This window comes from Microcaecilia unicolor, chromosome 2 (assembly GCF_901765095.1).
Source record: "Microcaecilia unicolor chromosome 2, aMicUni1.1, whole genome shotgun sequence".
In the NCBI taxonomy this organism is placed as follows: domain Eukaryota; kingdom Metazoa; phylum Chordata; class Amphibia; order Gymnophiona; family Siphonopidae; genus Microcaecilia; species Microcaecilia unicolor.
The window spans coordinates 434,350,324-434,362,493 of NC_044032.1; the positions used below are offsets into that span (position 1 = coordinate 434,350,324).

Below are 12,170 nucleotides of genomic sequence, written 5' to 3' on the forward strand. Positions count from 1 at the left end.
ATCCCACTCCAATGTAATTCTCATAAGTGGTATCAACTTACACTTAGATAATACCAAAGACTTTCACACAAAATACTTGACCTATTTGCCTACCTTGATGGTTACTTGCTGTTTGGGGTCTGGTGGTCCCACGGACCTCCGAGCCCCTATGTTTGACAGGTCTGGGCTTTTGACAGTTCGGACTGTCAAAGAAGTGCGGGTCCTCCCGCACTTTACCCTATGATCGGAGATAATAGCGTGCATAAATTTCCATGCTTTTATCTCCAATCATAGGGGCGGTAAAGCCCCGCGTTGTTCCAGCACTATTTTTAGATCACTGTTTGGAACAGCATGGGGTTTTCGATCATCTGGGCACCAGTTTGCACATCAGCTGTGTTACTTTCAACAGTTGGTGTCATTGTGCCGCTACAGCCCATATTGTGGTTGGATATTTCATGGTGTTGTGTTTATATCTGTTTTTAATATGATGTTTAATAAATATCCCTTGGTTGGTACTTCTCTGGTCGTTCCCCTTTTGTTCTGTTGTTTCTCCTTAAATGGACTACTAACATGAACTAGTTCAGCAATTGGATTATAAAGCTTTCATGTGATTTTCTGCCTTTAAAGCAAGGAAGGTTCTACTTTGCAAGTGAACAACATATTCCACCAAAAGCAGAATGAGGAGGGGGTAACACAGTGAATATTTACAGAGGTATCAAAGCTAGTAGCACCCCCCCCCACCCCGCCTAGTGTATGACGAGATCTGGTAACTAAGGCCAGGTAACTTACTTTTCAAATTCAGTTGCCTGCAAACAACATTTGCTTCAGTTATGCTCAATTATTGCTACATAAGAATGATGGTTTCTGGCCCACAAGTTTTACTTGAATTATACCTTCAGATTCATGCTCTCCGTATTTCAAAGAAATTTGAAATTTTTCTGAAACAAAAAAAGCAAAAACAAACACTAATAGTCAATAAATAGCAGTAAAATCTGAATATACAATAAAGCATCTAGCAACTACAGGGAATATACTTATCCCATCTTGATTAGACTTTCATAATTACAATTTGGTGGTGTTTGTTTTGCTGCAGCCCTAACTCCTCAGCCAGCCAGCCAGTCAGTGTTATTCCTTGGTCGGCTGCCACTCGGAGTGGATCGCCGCTGCGCATCCCCCCCCCCGGGTCCAGTGTCCACCCTAGCGCATCACTGTCCCTCCCCCAGGTGCATTCTTCTTACCTGCTGGGGTGCTGGGAGCCACTGGTTCCCTGCTCCTCTGCCCCGGAACAGGAAGTAACAGCAGAGGGAGCAGGGAACCAGTGGAGATGACAGCCACATGGGCTGCTCCTTGCACCCCTCCTGTAGCGTGCACCTGGGGTGCACCGCTCCCACCCTCCCCACCCTCGGTATGCCACTGCAGCCACTGAGCAAAGAGTACTGTATGTAATACCCTGCATTTTCCTAGTGTTGAAACAATGCATTAATCGGTCCTTTACCTAAGCTGTGGTAAAAGGGGGCCTGCGCTAGCATCAGTATGTGTTTTTAACATGTGCTGAGGCCCCCTTTTACTGCAGCAGGTAAAAGGCTGGCCATTTCGGGGGGAAGCACTTACCGCCACCCACTGAGGTAACAGTAACCGGGCAGCGCCGATTACCGCCGGGTAAGCTCCAGTGCTACAAAAATAGAAAGTATTTTTGTTGTGCTGGAAATGACGCGTGCTGGGGGTGGGAACTACTGTCAAGCTATTTCGGATTGGTGCGCGGCAAGCCTGTTGCCGGAAGCAAACCCTTAGTAAAGGACCCCTAAAGATATTTAAAAGCACCACATCTCTTGACCTACCTTGGCATAGTTAAAAGACTTCCTATGCCTGTTTCTAACAATGGTTTTGAGAGTCATTTTATAAAATTTTTCTGTGTGTAAAGCATTTTTCCATATAGAAACAGGTTCTTACAAACTGCATGTTTGCAGAATAGGATTACCTGGTATAAGCCAGGAAGACAACTATAAATCCTGACTGTGAATATGTTCAGAAATCAGGGGTGCAAAGCAGAGTATTTTAGTGTTAGACCTCAGTCTTTGGAACAGTCTGCCAGCAGATTTGAAGGTGAAATTGGATTATGCTTCATTGTATAAAAAGCTGAAAACTTGGCTCCTTCCAGTGTAAATGGTTGGTTGGATTGAAGGGGTCTGGATGGTGCAACAGGAAGGTTTTAGCCTGAGGGCTCAAAGTGGGAATATTTCAGGGTTTATGAAGTATTTTATGATGTATGTTGCACAGATAGAAAAGGTGGAGGCCTGGTTGTAATTATTTTAAAACCTCACTTTTTTTTCTTGAAATCGCAATCTTCACCATCAGTTGAAGCCTTATCATTCGGCTTAAATGGGTTCTGTTGATTTTGGTACATGGGGGGCGGGGGGGGGGGGGGTGAGGGGGGAAGTAATGTTACCATTGCTCAGATGACATGAGAATCAATTTTTTTTTGAATGGTGGCTTCCATGGAGAAATTCCTAGTTGTGATCTGCGATTTTTGTGGATGCAGAGCATAATACATTTAACTCATAAGAACTGCTATACTGTGTCAGACCAAAGGGCATGTGAGGGTCACGTATATGGTGTGTCACATATGTCAGCATCATCCATCAGGTGTGTTCCAATTAAAAAAAAGGTTGAGAACAACTGTCCCAGAGCCTCAGTAGCATTTAGAAGCAAACCATGCACATCATTCCAAATGTAGACTCTGGATGCAGTGTTAGCATGATTTCATAAGTTTATTTATTTCTAAGTTAGGGTTTGTCTAAAACTGAGTTAGAAATATTACAACAGATGCCGAACCAGTAATCTCTATTGGATGGGATGTTTGGGGGGGGGGGGGGGGGGAGCCATGACCCTTATTGCCCACGGGGCCCATATTCCTGTCAGACTGCCCCTGCTTTAAGGTATCTCAGTTCCAGCCTCAGTGAGGGCGTGTCCTTAAGAAAACCCTGCCTTGTACCATCACCCACTCCTTCACATACCCTTCCCCTCCACTCAGCCTTCCCAAGTTGAATACTTGCTACTACAAGGCAGGGGCGTAGCCAGATGGTCAATTTGGGTGGGCCTGAGCCCAAGGTGGATGGGCATGGAATTTGGCCCTCCTCTGGTATGCTCCTCTCTCCATCCCTCCCTGCCCACAAACCCCCAAATATAAATGTTTGAGCTGCCGGGGATCCCCAAACCCTGTCAGCTGAAGATTTCCTCCTCCTCCTCCTCCTCCTCGAGGAGCTGGCAGCACTTCCCTCAAACTGATGCTGCTGCCGGCAGGCCATGCATGCTCAGTGCTTTTGCATATGCAAAACTGAGCATATGTAGAAGGGCTCGTCTCAGCGTCAGCTCAGGACAAGAGCTGCTGGCTGACATTGGAAGAGCGCTGGCTGCCCAAGTAAAGAAATCTTCAGCTGGCAAGATTTGGAGATCCCCACCAGTCACAGTAAGAGTGTCACAATTTTGGGTGGGCCTGAGTCCAAAGTGGGTGGGCCCTGGCCCACCCAGGCCCACCTGTGGCTACGCCACTGCTACAAGGGCCATTTCAACTAAAAGGCAAGGGCTACCATTACCAGGGAACCCAGTGACACACAGCATTCCCAGAACTGTCCTTGGGCCAAGACCAGAAACTTGCACCAGACACTTAATGCTCCCATCATTAACATCTTGAAGTTGCAGGGTACTGGGTGGTGTCCTGTGCTGGGATTCGTTGGGATGGCATCACCCAGATGTAGGTATGCCTGTCCTGCTGTTCTCGGAGAAGCTTTACTGCAAGATGCCTGAGTGTGTCCTGTGGTATGCGGTTTGGTCTGCAGTAGGCGCATGGTAGTGCTTGCTGCAGCTTAGTAAAGGGGCCCCTAAGATTGCAAAGTACAAGACAGAAGACTGTGGGGCCCCTTTACTAGCTGCTTAAGCATCTATGCGCGCCCAACACACGCCAAAATGGAGTTACCGCCCGACTACCATGTGGCTCTTGCGGTATTTCATTTTTGGTGCGCGTCCGATACGCGCGTCTGAAAAATATTTTTCATTTTCAGTCAGACGTAATGACGCGTGCCAAGTGGCATTTGACACGCGTAGGTCATTACACCCAGATTCTTTACCACTAGGTCAATGGCGGCGGTAAGGTCTCAGACCCAACTGATCCGTGCAATTTTGATTTTGCCACTGTCCATTTTCCGGCAAAAAAAGGCCTTTTTTACAGCGTGCTAAAAATGATCGGCATGCACCCAAAACCCATGGCCTACACTACCGGCAAGCCATTTTTCAGCGTGCCTTAGTAGAAGGACCCTGTAGTAGGGTGAAGTCTGATTTTATGGTATTCCTTCAGGAAAAAAGAGGTGATGGTGTCCTTGTATAAGTCTCTGGTGAGGCCCCATTTAGAATACTGTGTGCAATTCTGGAGACCGCACCTACAAAAAGATATAAACAGGATGGAGTCGGTCCAGAGGGCGGCTACAAAATTGGTCAGTGGTCTCTGTCATGAAGCGTATAGACCTCAATATGTATACTCTAGAAGAAAGGCGGGAGAGAGAGGATATGATAGAGACGTTTAAATAACTCTGTGGCATTAATATACAGGAGGTGAGCCTTTTCCAAATGAAAGGGCATAGGATGAAGTTAAGAGGTTATAGGCTCAGGAGTAATCTAAGAAAACACTTTTTCACAGAAAGAATGGTGGACGCATTGAATAGCCTCCCGGTGGAGGTCGTGGAGACAAGACGTGTCTGAATTTAAGAAAGCATGGGACAGGCATGTGGGATCTCTTGGGGAAAGGAGGAGGTAGTGTTTACTGAGGAAAGGCAAACTGGATGCAAAGAGATCTTGGATTCCCTACAGGAAGAATTGTTTCAGCAGTGGGTAACGGAACCGATGCGGGATGGAGCTATTCTGGACTTGGTGCTTGTGAACGGAGAGAATGTTTCTGACGTTAAGGTGGGAGACCATTTGGCATCTAGTGATCATTGAATGGTGTGGTTCAATATTAAAACAGGAGAGAGGGCTCATTTGAGATTGAAGGTCTTGGATTTCCAGGAACTAACTTTGCAGATGGGGGAATTTCTTAAGGAACAGTTAGTAGGATGGGAACAGCTGAAGGATGTAGAACAGCAATGGACAAGACTGAAAGGAGCGATATTAAAGGCAACTAACCTTTATGTTAGAAAATTACATAAAAAGAAAAGGAAAAGAAGGCTGCTCTGGTACTCGTAGTAGCTGAAAAGATAAGGGAAAGGAGGTTAGCTTTCGCACATTATAAGATGACTCAGAAAGATGAAGACAGGAAAGAATACCTGAATAAGCGAAGAGAACAGGAAAGCGAAGTGGCAAATGGAAGAAAAGATAGCTAATATGGTAAAATTGGGGGATAAGACCTGTTTCAGATATGTAAGTGACAAGAGAAGTGCCATAACAGCATTGTGAGGCTCAAAGCTGAGGGAGAAAAATATGTGGAAGAGGATAAGGATAAAGCTGAACTGCTTAACAATTATTTCTGCTCAGTGTTCACGGATGAAAGGCCGGGGTAGGGCTGCAGAAAACAAAGGCCAAAGGGATGGATGTATGGTAGACCAAGACCCGTTATGAAGGACTGTGTTTGTGAGGAGCTAACCAAACTAAAAGTAGACAGAGCGATGGGGCCAGATGGGATACACCCGAGGATGCTCAAAGGAGAGGTTCTGGTGGCTCCACTGACTGACCTCTTCAATGCTTCCTTAGAAACTGCAGTGGTCCTGGAGGACTGGAGAAGGGCAAATGTGGTTCCTTTGCACAAGAGTGGAAGTAAGGAGGAAGTTGGAATTACAGACCTGTCAGTCTGACCTCGGTGGAGAGTAAGCTAATGGAAACACTACTAAAGCGGAGGATTGTGAGATTTCTCGAACTGAATGGAATGAAGGACCCGAGGCAGCATGGCTTCATAGTGGCAGGTCGTGTCAGACGAATCTAACTGACTCTTCGAATGGGTGACCAAACAGTTGGATGTGGAAGGGGCGCTTGATGTGATGTACTTGGATTTCAGCAAAGCCTTTCACATGTTTTTCATAGGCGAGATAAATTGAGTGCCCTCGGTATGGACCTAGAATAACTGATTGGGTTAAAAATTGGTTGAATGGAAGGAGACAGAGGGTAGCTGTAAATGGAACTTGCTCTGAAGAAAAGGATGTTGTCAGTGGAGAACTGCAGGGATAGGTCCTTGGGCTGGCTCTTTTTAACGTCTTTGTGAGCGATATTGCGGAAGGCTGTCTGGTAAGGTTTGTCTCTTTGCGGATGATACCAAACTCTGCAAAAGGGTGGACACCCTGGAGGGTGTGAATGACATGAGGAAGGACCTAGCGAAACTGGAGGAATGGACGATATTTGGCAATTAAGATTTAATCAAAAAATGGAGGATCATGCATTTGGGTCACATGAATCTGAGGGAACGGTACAGTATAGGGGGTGAAGTGCTTCAGTGTATGAAGGAAGAGCGGGACTTGGGGGTGATTGTGTCTGATGACCTTAAAGCTTCCAAACAGGTAGAAAAGCGATGGTCAAAGCCAGAAGGATGCTTAGGTGCATAAAAGAGGGATGACCAGCAGGAAAAAGGAGGTGATAGTGCCATTGTATAGTCTTTGGTGAGGCCCCATTTAGAGTACTGTGTGCAGTTCTGGATACCGCACCTGAAAAGATATAAACAGGAGTCGGTCTAGAGGGCGGCTACAAAATTAGTAAGCGGTCTTGAACACAAAAAATATAGGGACAGGCTTATGACCTTAACATGTATACGATGGAAGAGAGAGAGAGGGAGACATGATAGAGACGTTTAAATATCTCAAGGGCATTTATGTACAGGAAGTGAGCCTTTTTCAACTGAAGGAGAGCTCTGGAACGGGGGGCATACGATGAAGTTAAGAGGCTTAGGCTTAGGAGTAATCTAAGAAAGTATTATTTCACAGAAAGGGTGGTGGAGGCATGGAATGGCCTTCCGGTGGAGGTTGTGGAGTCGGGGACTGCGTCAGAATTTAAAAAGGCATGGGATAAGCATGTAGGATCGCTTAGGAAAAAAGGAAGAGTTAGGGATTAAGAGGATGGCAGACTGGATGGGCCATATGGCCTTATCTGCTGTCATGTTTCTATGTTCTGATTTTCATGTATAGACAAACAACAAAAAAGGATAACAAACCTTCCACAGCAATTGGACGAAGAGGAAGGAAGACCTGAAGTCCAATAAGTTCAAAAGAGTTTAGTTTATTAATAAAATCCAAAATGGAGTGTGCAGACAAAAATCTTCAAGTACAGTATACAGGATGTGTCTTACACCAATACCCACCACAGGACATGTTTCAGCAAAACTATGCCTTCATCAGGGGTCCTCATAAGGAAATAGAATAAATAAAGGTGAATAAAGATTTTTAAAAGATAAGAAGAATAATGGGGCCCTTTTACAAAGCGGGGGTAAGCCCAATGCAGGTTTACCGCTCGCTAAAAGGGTAGTACCGCCAGACTACCGCAGCAGCCTGGTGGTACTTCCCACCCCCAGCGCACGCCATTTCCGGTGCTACAAAAATTTTTATTTTTATAGCGCTGGTGTGTACCTGGCGGTAATCGGGCAGTGCCACAGTTACTGCCAAGGTAGCGCGGGCACCCTTACCGCCACCTTAATGGGTGGCAGTAAGTGATCCCCTCCAAAATGGGTGTGTGGCTAGTGCTTCACTTGCCGCATGTCCATTTCTTTTAAAAAAAACCCACCTGCCTTTTACCCGCTAGTAAAAGGGGGCCTTGGCGCGTCAAAAACACATGCCGACACCAACGCAGGCCCCCTTTTGCCGTAGCCTTGTAAAAGGACCCAAATAAGAATAAATGAAATAATATAATCCTAGATCTATAAAAAAAAAAAAAGAGAAAAGAGGAAAAATGGACAATAAAATAATTTAAAAAATAGAAAAAATGGGAGGAAATGTGCGTAAACTTGAAGGAAATCGTGGAAGGTACCCAAAGAAAAAAATAAAACCCAGAAAATAAAGACAGTGAACATTAGTGTAGCTCTATGCAGCAAAAAAGTGTAAAAGTGTTTATGTGATACCTATGAATGGCGCAACAGGACACCCGCTGACAGTCAGATTTCAGTGGTGAGCAAAGTGATACCTATTGACGATAATTCTTTGCAGTACGCAGGTTGTGCTCACAGCGTGACATTCTAAGAACCTCTTTTACCTAGCCACGCTACAGTTCCCACGCAGCAATGCCAAAGGATGCCCATTCAAAGTCGGCATTGCTGCACCTGGAGCTGCTAGTGTGGCTTGGTAAAAGAGGCCCTAAATGAGGTTAAATTAAATCAAATAGCACAAATGAAAGTTATCACCAAAATATATTACAATATCAATGAATGGACAAAACCCAATTTCAACCTAATATTAGCGTGATATTCCTTTGGACAAATCCTAAATAAAAATCTTAGGGGCTCTTTTACAAAGCAGTGGTAAGCCCAACACGGGCCAATATGGAGCTACCACTGGCCCAATGCAGGCACCAGCAGTAGTTCCAGCCCTAGCGCGTGCCATTTCCTGCGCTATAGAAAATAGGGCACTACTTTCTACCACAACAGTTACCGGCTATTTGGCTGCCTATTTGCACATGTCTGATCTTTAGTTTTATTTGTTTGGTTTGGGTACCTTCCACAATTTGCTTCAATTTACTCACATTTCCTCTCCACTAATTTATTGTATTGTCCATTTTTTCTCTTTTCTTTTTCTTATAGATCTAGAATTACATTATGCCATTTATTCTTATTATTTTAAAATTATTTTATAATTTATTTATTTTCTATTTCCTTATGAGGATCCCTGATGAAGGCACACTTTTGCCAAAACACGGCCTGTGTTGGGTATTGTTGTAATGTGCATCCTATATATATTATACTTGATACTTTTTGTCTGCACATGCCATTTTGGATTTTATTAATAAACTAAACTTTTTGAACTTATTGGACTCCAGGTCTTCCTGATTCTTTCCATCCTCTTTGTTTGACTTTCAAGTACAGACCCCTGAAGCTTGCATTTAGCCGAAACACAAGCTGTCGGCCCTTGAATAAATTGTTGCTTTCTCCAGTTTTGAAGCTCCGCTGCTTTTATTTATTCTCACCTGGGCCTGCAACACTTCTTTTTTCTTGTATTGCATTGGTGCCAAAAATGAATGTGAATGAATGATGATTTGGCAAATTCCAGCCTCATGTCATTCAATTCATTTAAAGGTGTACTAGTTGAAATGCCTTATTCATTTGTTTTACTATTCATCAGAAATAGATCCACATCTCAAAAGGACATAGTATTTACCTCTCCTTTCCTCCCTCTATGGGATATTCAGCCGGTGGCAGTAAACATTTTTTTAAGCCTCTGCCGGGATTATCCCCAGATATTCAATGCCAGGCCAGCTATCTCATAGGGGTTAAGTGTGATATTTAGCACTCAACCACCTAAGCAACACTACATAAAGACATTTATGCAGGGGTCTGCTGGTAAGTTTTAACAACGGGCTCTCTCTCCGGGTGTAGTCAGCCCTGCAATTTGTGTGTGGTGTGTGGGGGGGGGGGGGGGCAGGGGTGGACTGGCAGGTGGACTGCTGCTTGTTTCTGGCTCTGAGCAACATGGGACTTCTCTTGCATGCAAGAGAAGTCCAAGCCTGCTGCTCAGAGCTGGAAACAAGGAGCAGGGAGTGATGGCAGTCCATTTATTGGCTGGTGGTGCCCGCACGAAGGGGGGGGGGGGGTGGGAGAGGCAAGTCTTTTTACTTGGCTGACGGAGCTCAGTATCCCCACCAACAAAGTAAAAGAATTCAGGAGGGAGCTCGAGCCAATATTTTGGTAGCCAGTTATTAAAGTAGCCATGGGTGGGTGGGGGGTGGGGGGCTACTTTAACAACCAGGTGCCAAAATTCTTAAAAACTTAACAAATGGCTCTTTCAAGTCCATGAGAGCCCGCTCCAGAACACCACTGCATCTATGTTTTATGGGTTCAATTTGGCCACTTAACTTAGGAGCCCTTTTACTAAAACTTAGCACATGCTAATGGACATTAGTCTGTGCTAAGTGCTAAGAAGCCCATTATGGGGGAAATTCTATATATGGCGCAGAAAAAAAATCAGAGTTGACAAAAAAAACCACGCTTAGCGCTATTCTATAAACCTAGAGTTAGGCATGGTTTATAGAATATGTATATGCCTGTCCTCATGACTAAAATTTAGGCACGACCATATACACTAACTAAAACCTGGTGTAAATGCCCACGCCTAACTTTGGTATGGGATCGAGCATATTCCATAACACTGAGAGTCATTTTTCGGAATGATACGGCCCTGCCAGGCTTTTCCCGTGGCCACACCCCCTTTTGAAATCTGTACTTTAGAATTTACTCGTATCACTTTACAGAATATGCTTAGAAAGTTGCACACATAAATTCTAATTAGTGTCAGTTAGTGCGGATAACTGCTTGCTATCGCCCAATTATCAGCGCCGATTGGCTTGTTAATCAGGCTGCGCATGCCCCTATATACCTATGGGCTTCTTAGAATTCGGCGTGCACTAAGCTTTAGTAAAAGGGCCCTTAGGTAGTTAAGGTGCCCTTTTACTAAAGGAGTGGAGGAGTAGCCTAGTGGTTGTGCAGTGGACTTTGATCCTGGGGAACTGGGTTCAATTCCCACTGCAGCTCCTTGTGACTCTGGGCAAGTCACTTAATCCTCCATTGCCCCGGTACAAAATAAGTACCTGAATATATGTAAACCACTTTGAATGTAGTTGCAAAAACCTCAGAAAGGCAGTATATCAAGTCCCATTTCCCTCTCCCTTTTACAGAGCGGTGGTAAGCCCAACATAGGCTTACCACTTGCTCTTCCAGGACTACCACCAGCCCAAATGGCTGCTGGCAGCAGTCCCACCCTGAGCACGCACCATTTCCGGGAAAAAGAAAACCCCCGGAAATGGCTTGTGCAGCTGTGCACTGCCTGGTTACTGCCAGCTTAGTGTGGGAGCCCTTATTGCCACCTGAATGGGTGGCAGTAACGGCTCCCTATCACATGGTCATGCGGTAAGAGTTCTCTTACCGCATGGCCATGTGTGCCTGTGTTCTTTTGACCCACTGCGGTAAAAAGGGCCCTGGCGCGTGAGAAAAATGGCTCCTGCCACTAGTACAGGTCCCTTTTTCCCACAGCTTGGTAAAAAGCCCCCTAAGCGCTGAATACTGGCACTTAACAGCGTAAGTGTTGACTGCCCGCCTGGACCGCCTACAAAATAGCCGACTTTTTAGCGGCCAGTGCTGATATTCAGCTGCAATAACCAATTAAGTGCTGCAGAAGTGATTTAAGTGGCCAGGAGCCTCTCCTGATTGCTTAAATCACTTTAAATATCGACCGGTACACTCATACCTGCATTTGTGCAATTTTTTCCAAGTGAAGAAAATGTTTCCCTTGGATTCAGACATTCATAGCTCTTTTGCTGGCAGTAACTTCGGAATGCCCTTCCATTGGCAGAGCAGACTGTGCCAGTACTATTCTTTGGACACTGGTAAGGTAGTTTACAGGTACAAATTCCTTCAAAACACCTTTGCCATGGCTGACAGAAGACCTTGAAACATGATTTGTCTGTAAAATGTTTTTCCCAGCATGGGCCATCCCACGGTTTCTTCGCTACGGACTGGTTCAGCTTTAAGCTCTGATCCTGTAACACAGAAGTTTAAAATCCATGAAGAGCAAGCTTGAAGCTTAATGCCAAACAACATATTTTAGGGCTACATTATTAAATACTATTCTCAAGGGGGTCCTTTTACTAAGGTGCACTGAAAAATGGCCTGTGCTAGTGTAAGCACGGGTTTTGGATGTGCGCAGATCCATTTTTCAGCGCGCCTATAAAAAAACTGACTTTTTTTTGGCCAAAAATGGATGTGCAGCAAAATGAAAATGGGTCTGAGACCTTACCACCAATCATTCTCATGCGTTAACTGGGCAGTAAGCGCTGCGTATGACTGGTAGCACTATAGAAATGATTTGTAGTAGTAGTAGTAATCGTCAACACGCGTACAATGCCGTATATATTTGGTCATTTTACTATTGTACTGTTAACAAACTTGTAAATGTTATGTTGAACTGTAGCTGCTGTACACCACCTTGGGTGAATCTCTTTATAAAGACGGTTAATAAATCCCAATC

General features: G+C 44.8%; 1 protein-coding gene across 1 annotated transcript in view; it reads right to left on the reverse strand.

Annotated features, from left to right (window-relative positions):
• The window catches only part of CFI (complement factor I), a gene marked incomplete at its 5' end in the record, with an annotated part of 98,540 nt that extends 86,858 nt beyond the window's left edge, over nucleotides 1–11,682 (reverse strand). The window contains 3 exon segments of the mRNA XM_030190814.1: nucleotides 765–816; nucleotides 819–917; nucleotides 11,391–11,682. Of these exon segments, the coding sequence (XP_030046674.1) occupies nucleotides 765–816; nucleotides 819–917; nucleotides 11,391–11,682 (443 nt within the window).
• Nucleotides 11,683–12,170: the final 488 nt, after the last annotated feature.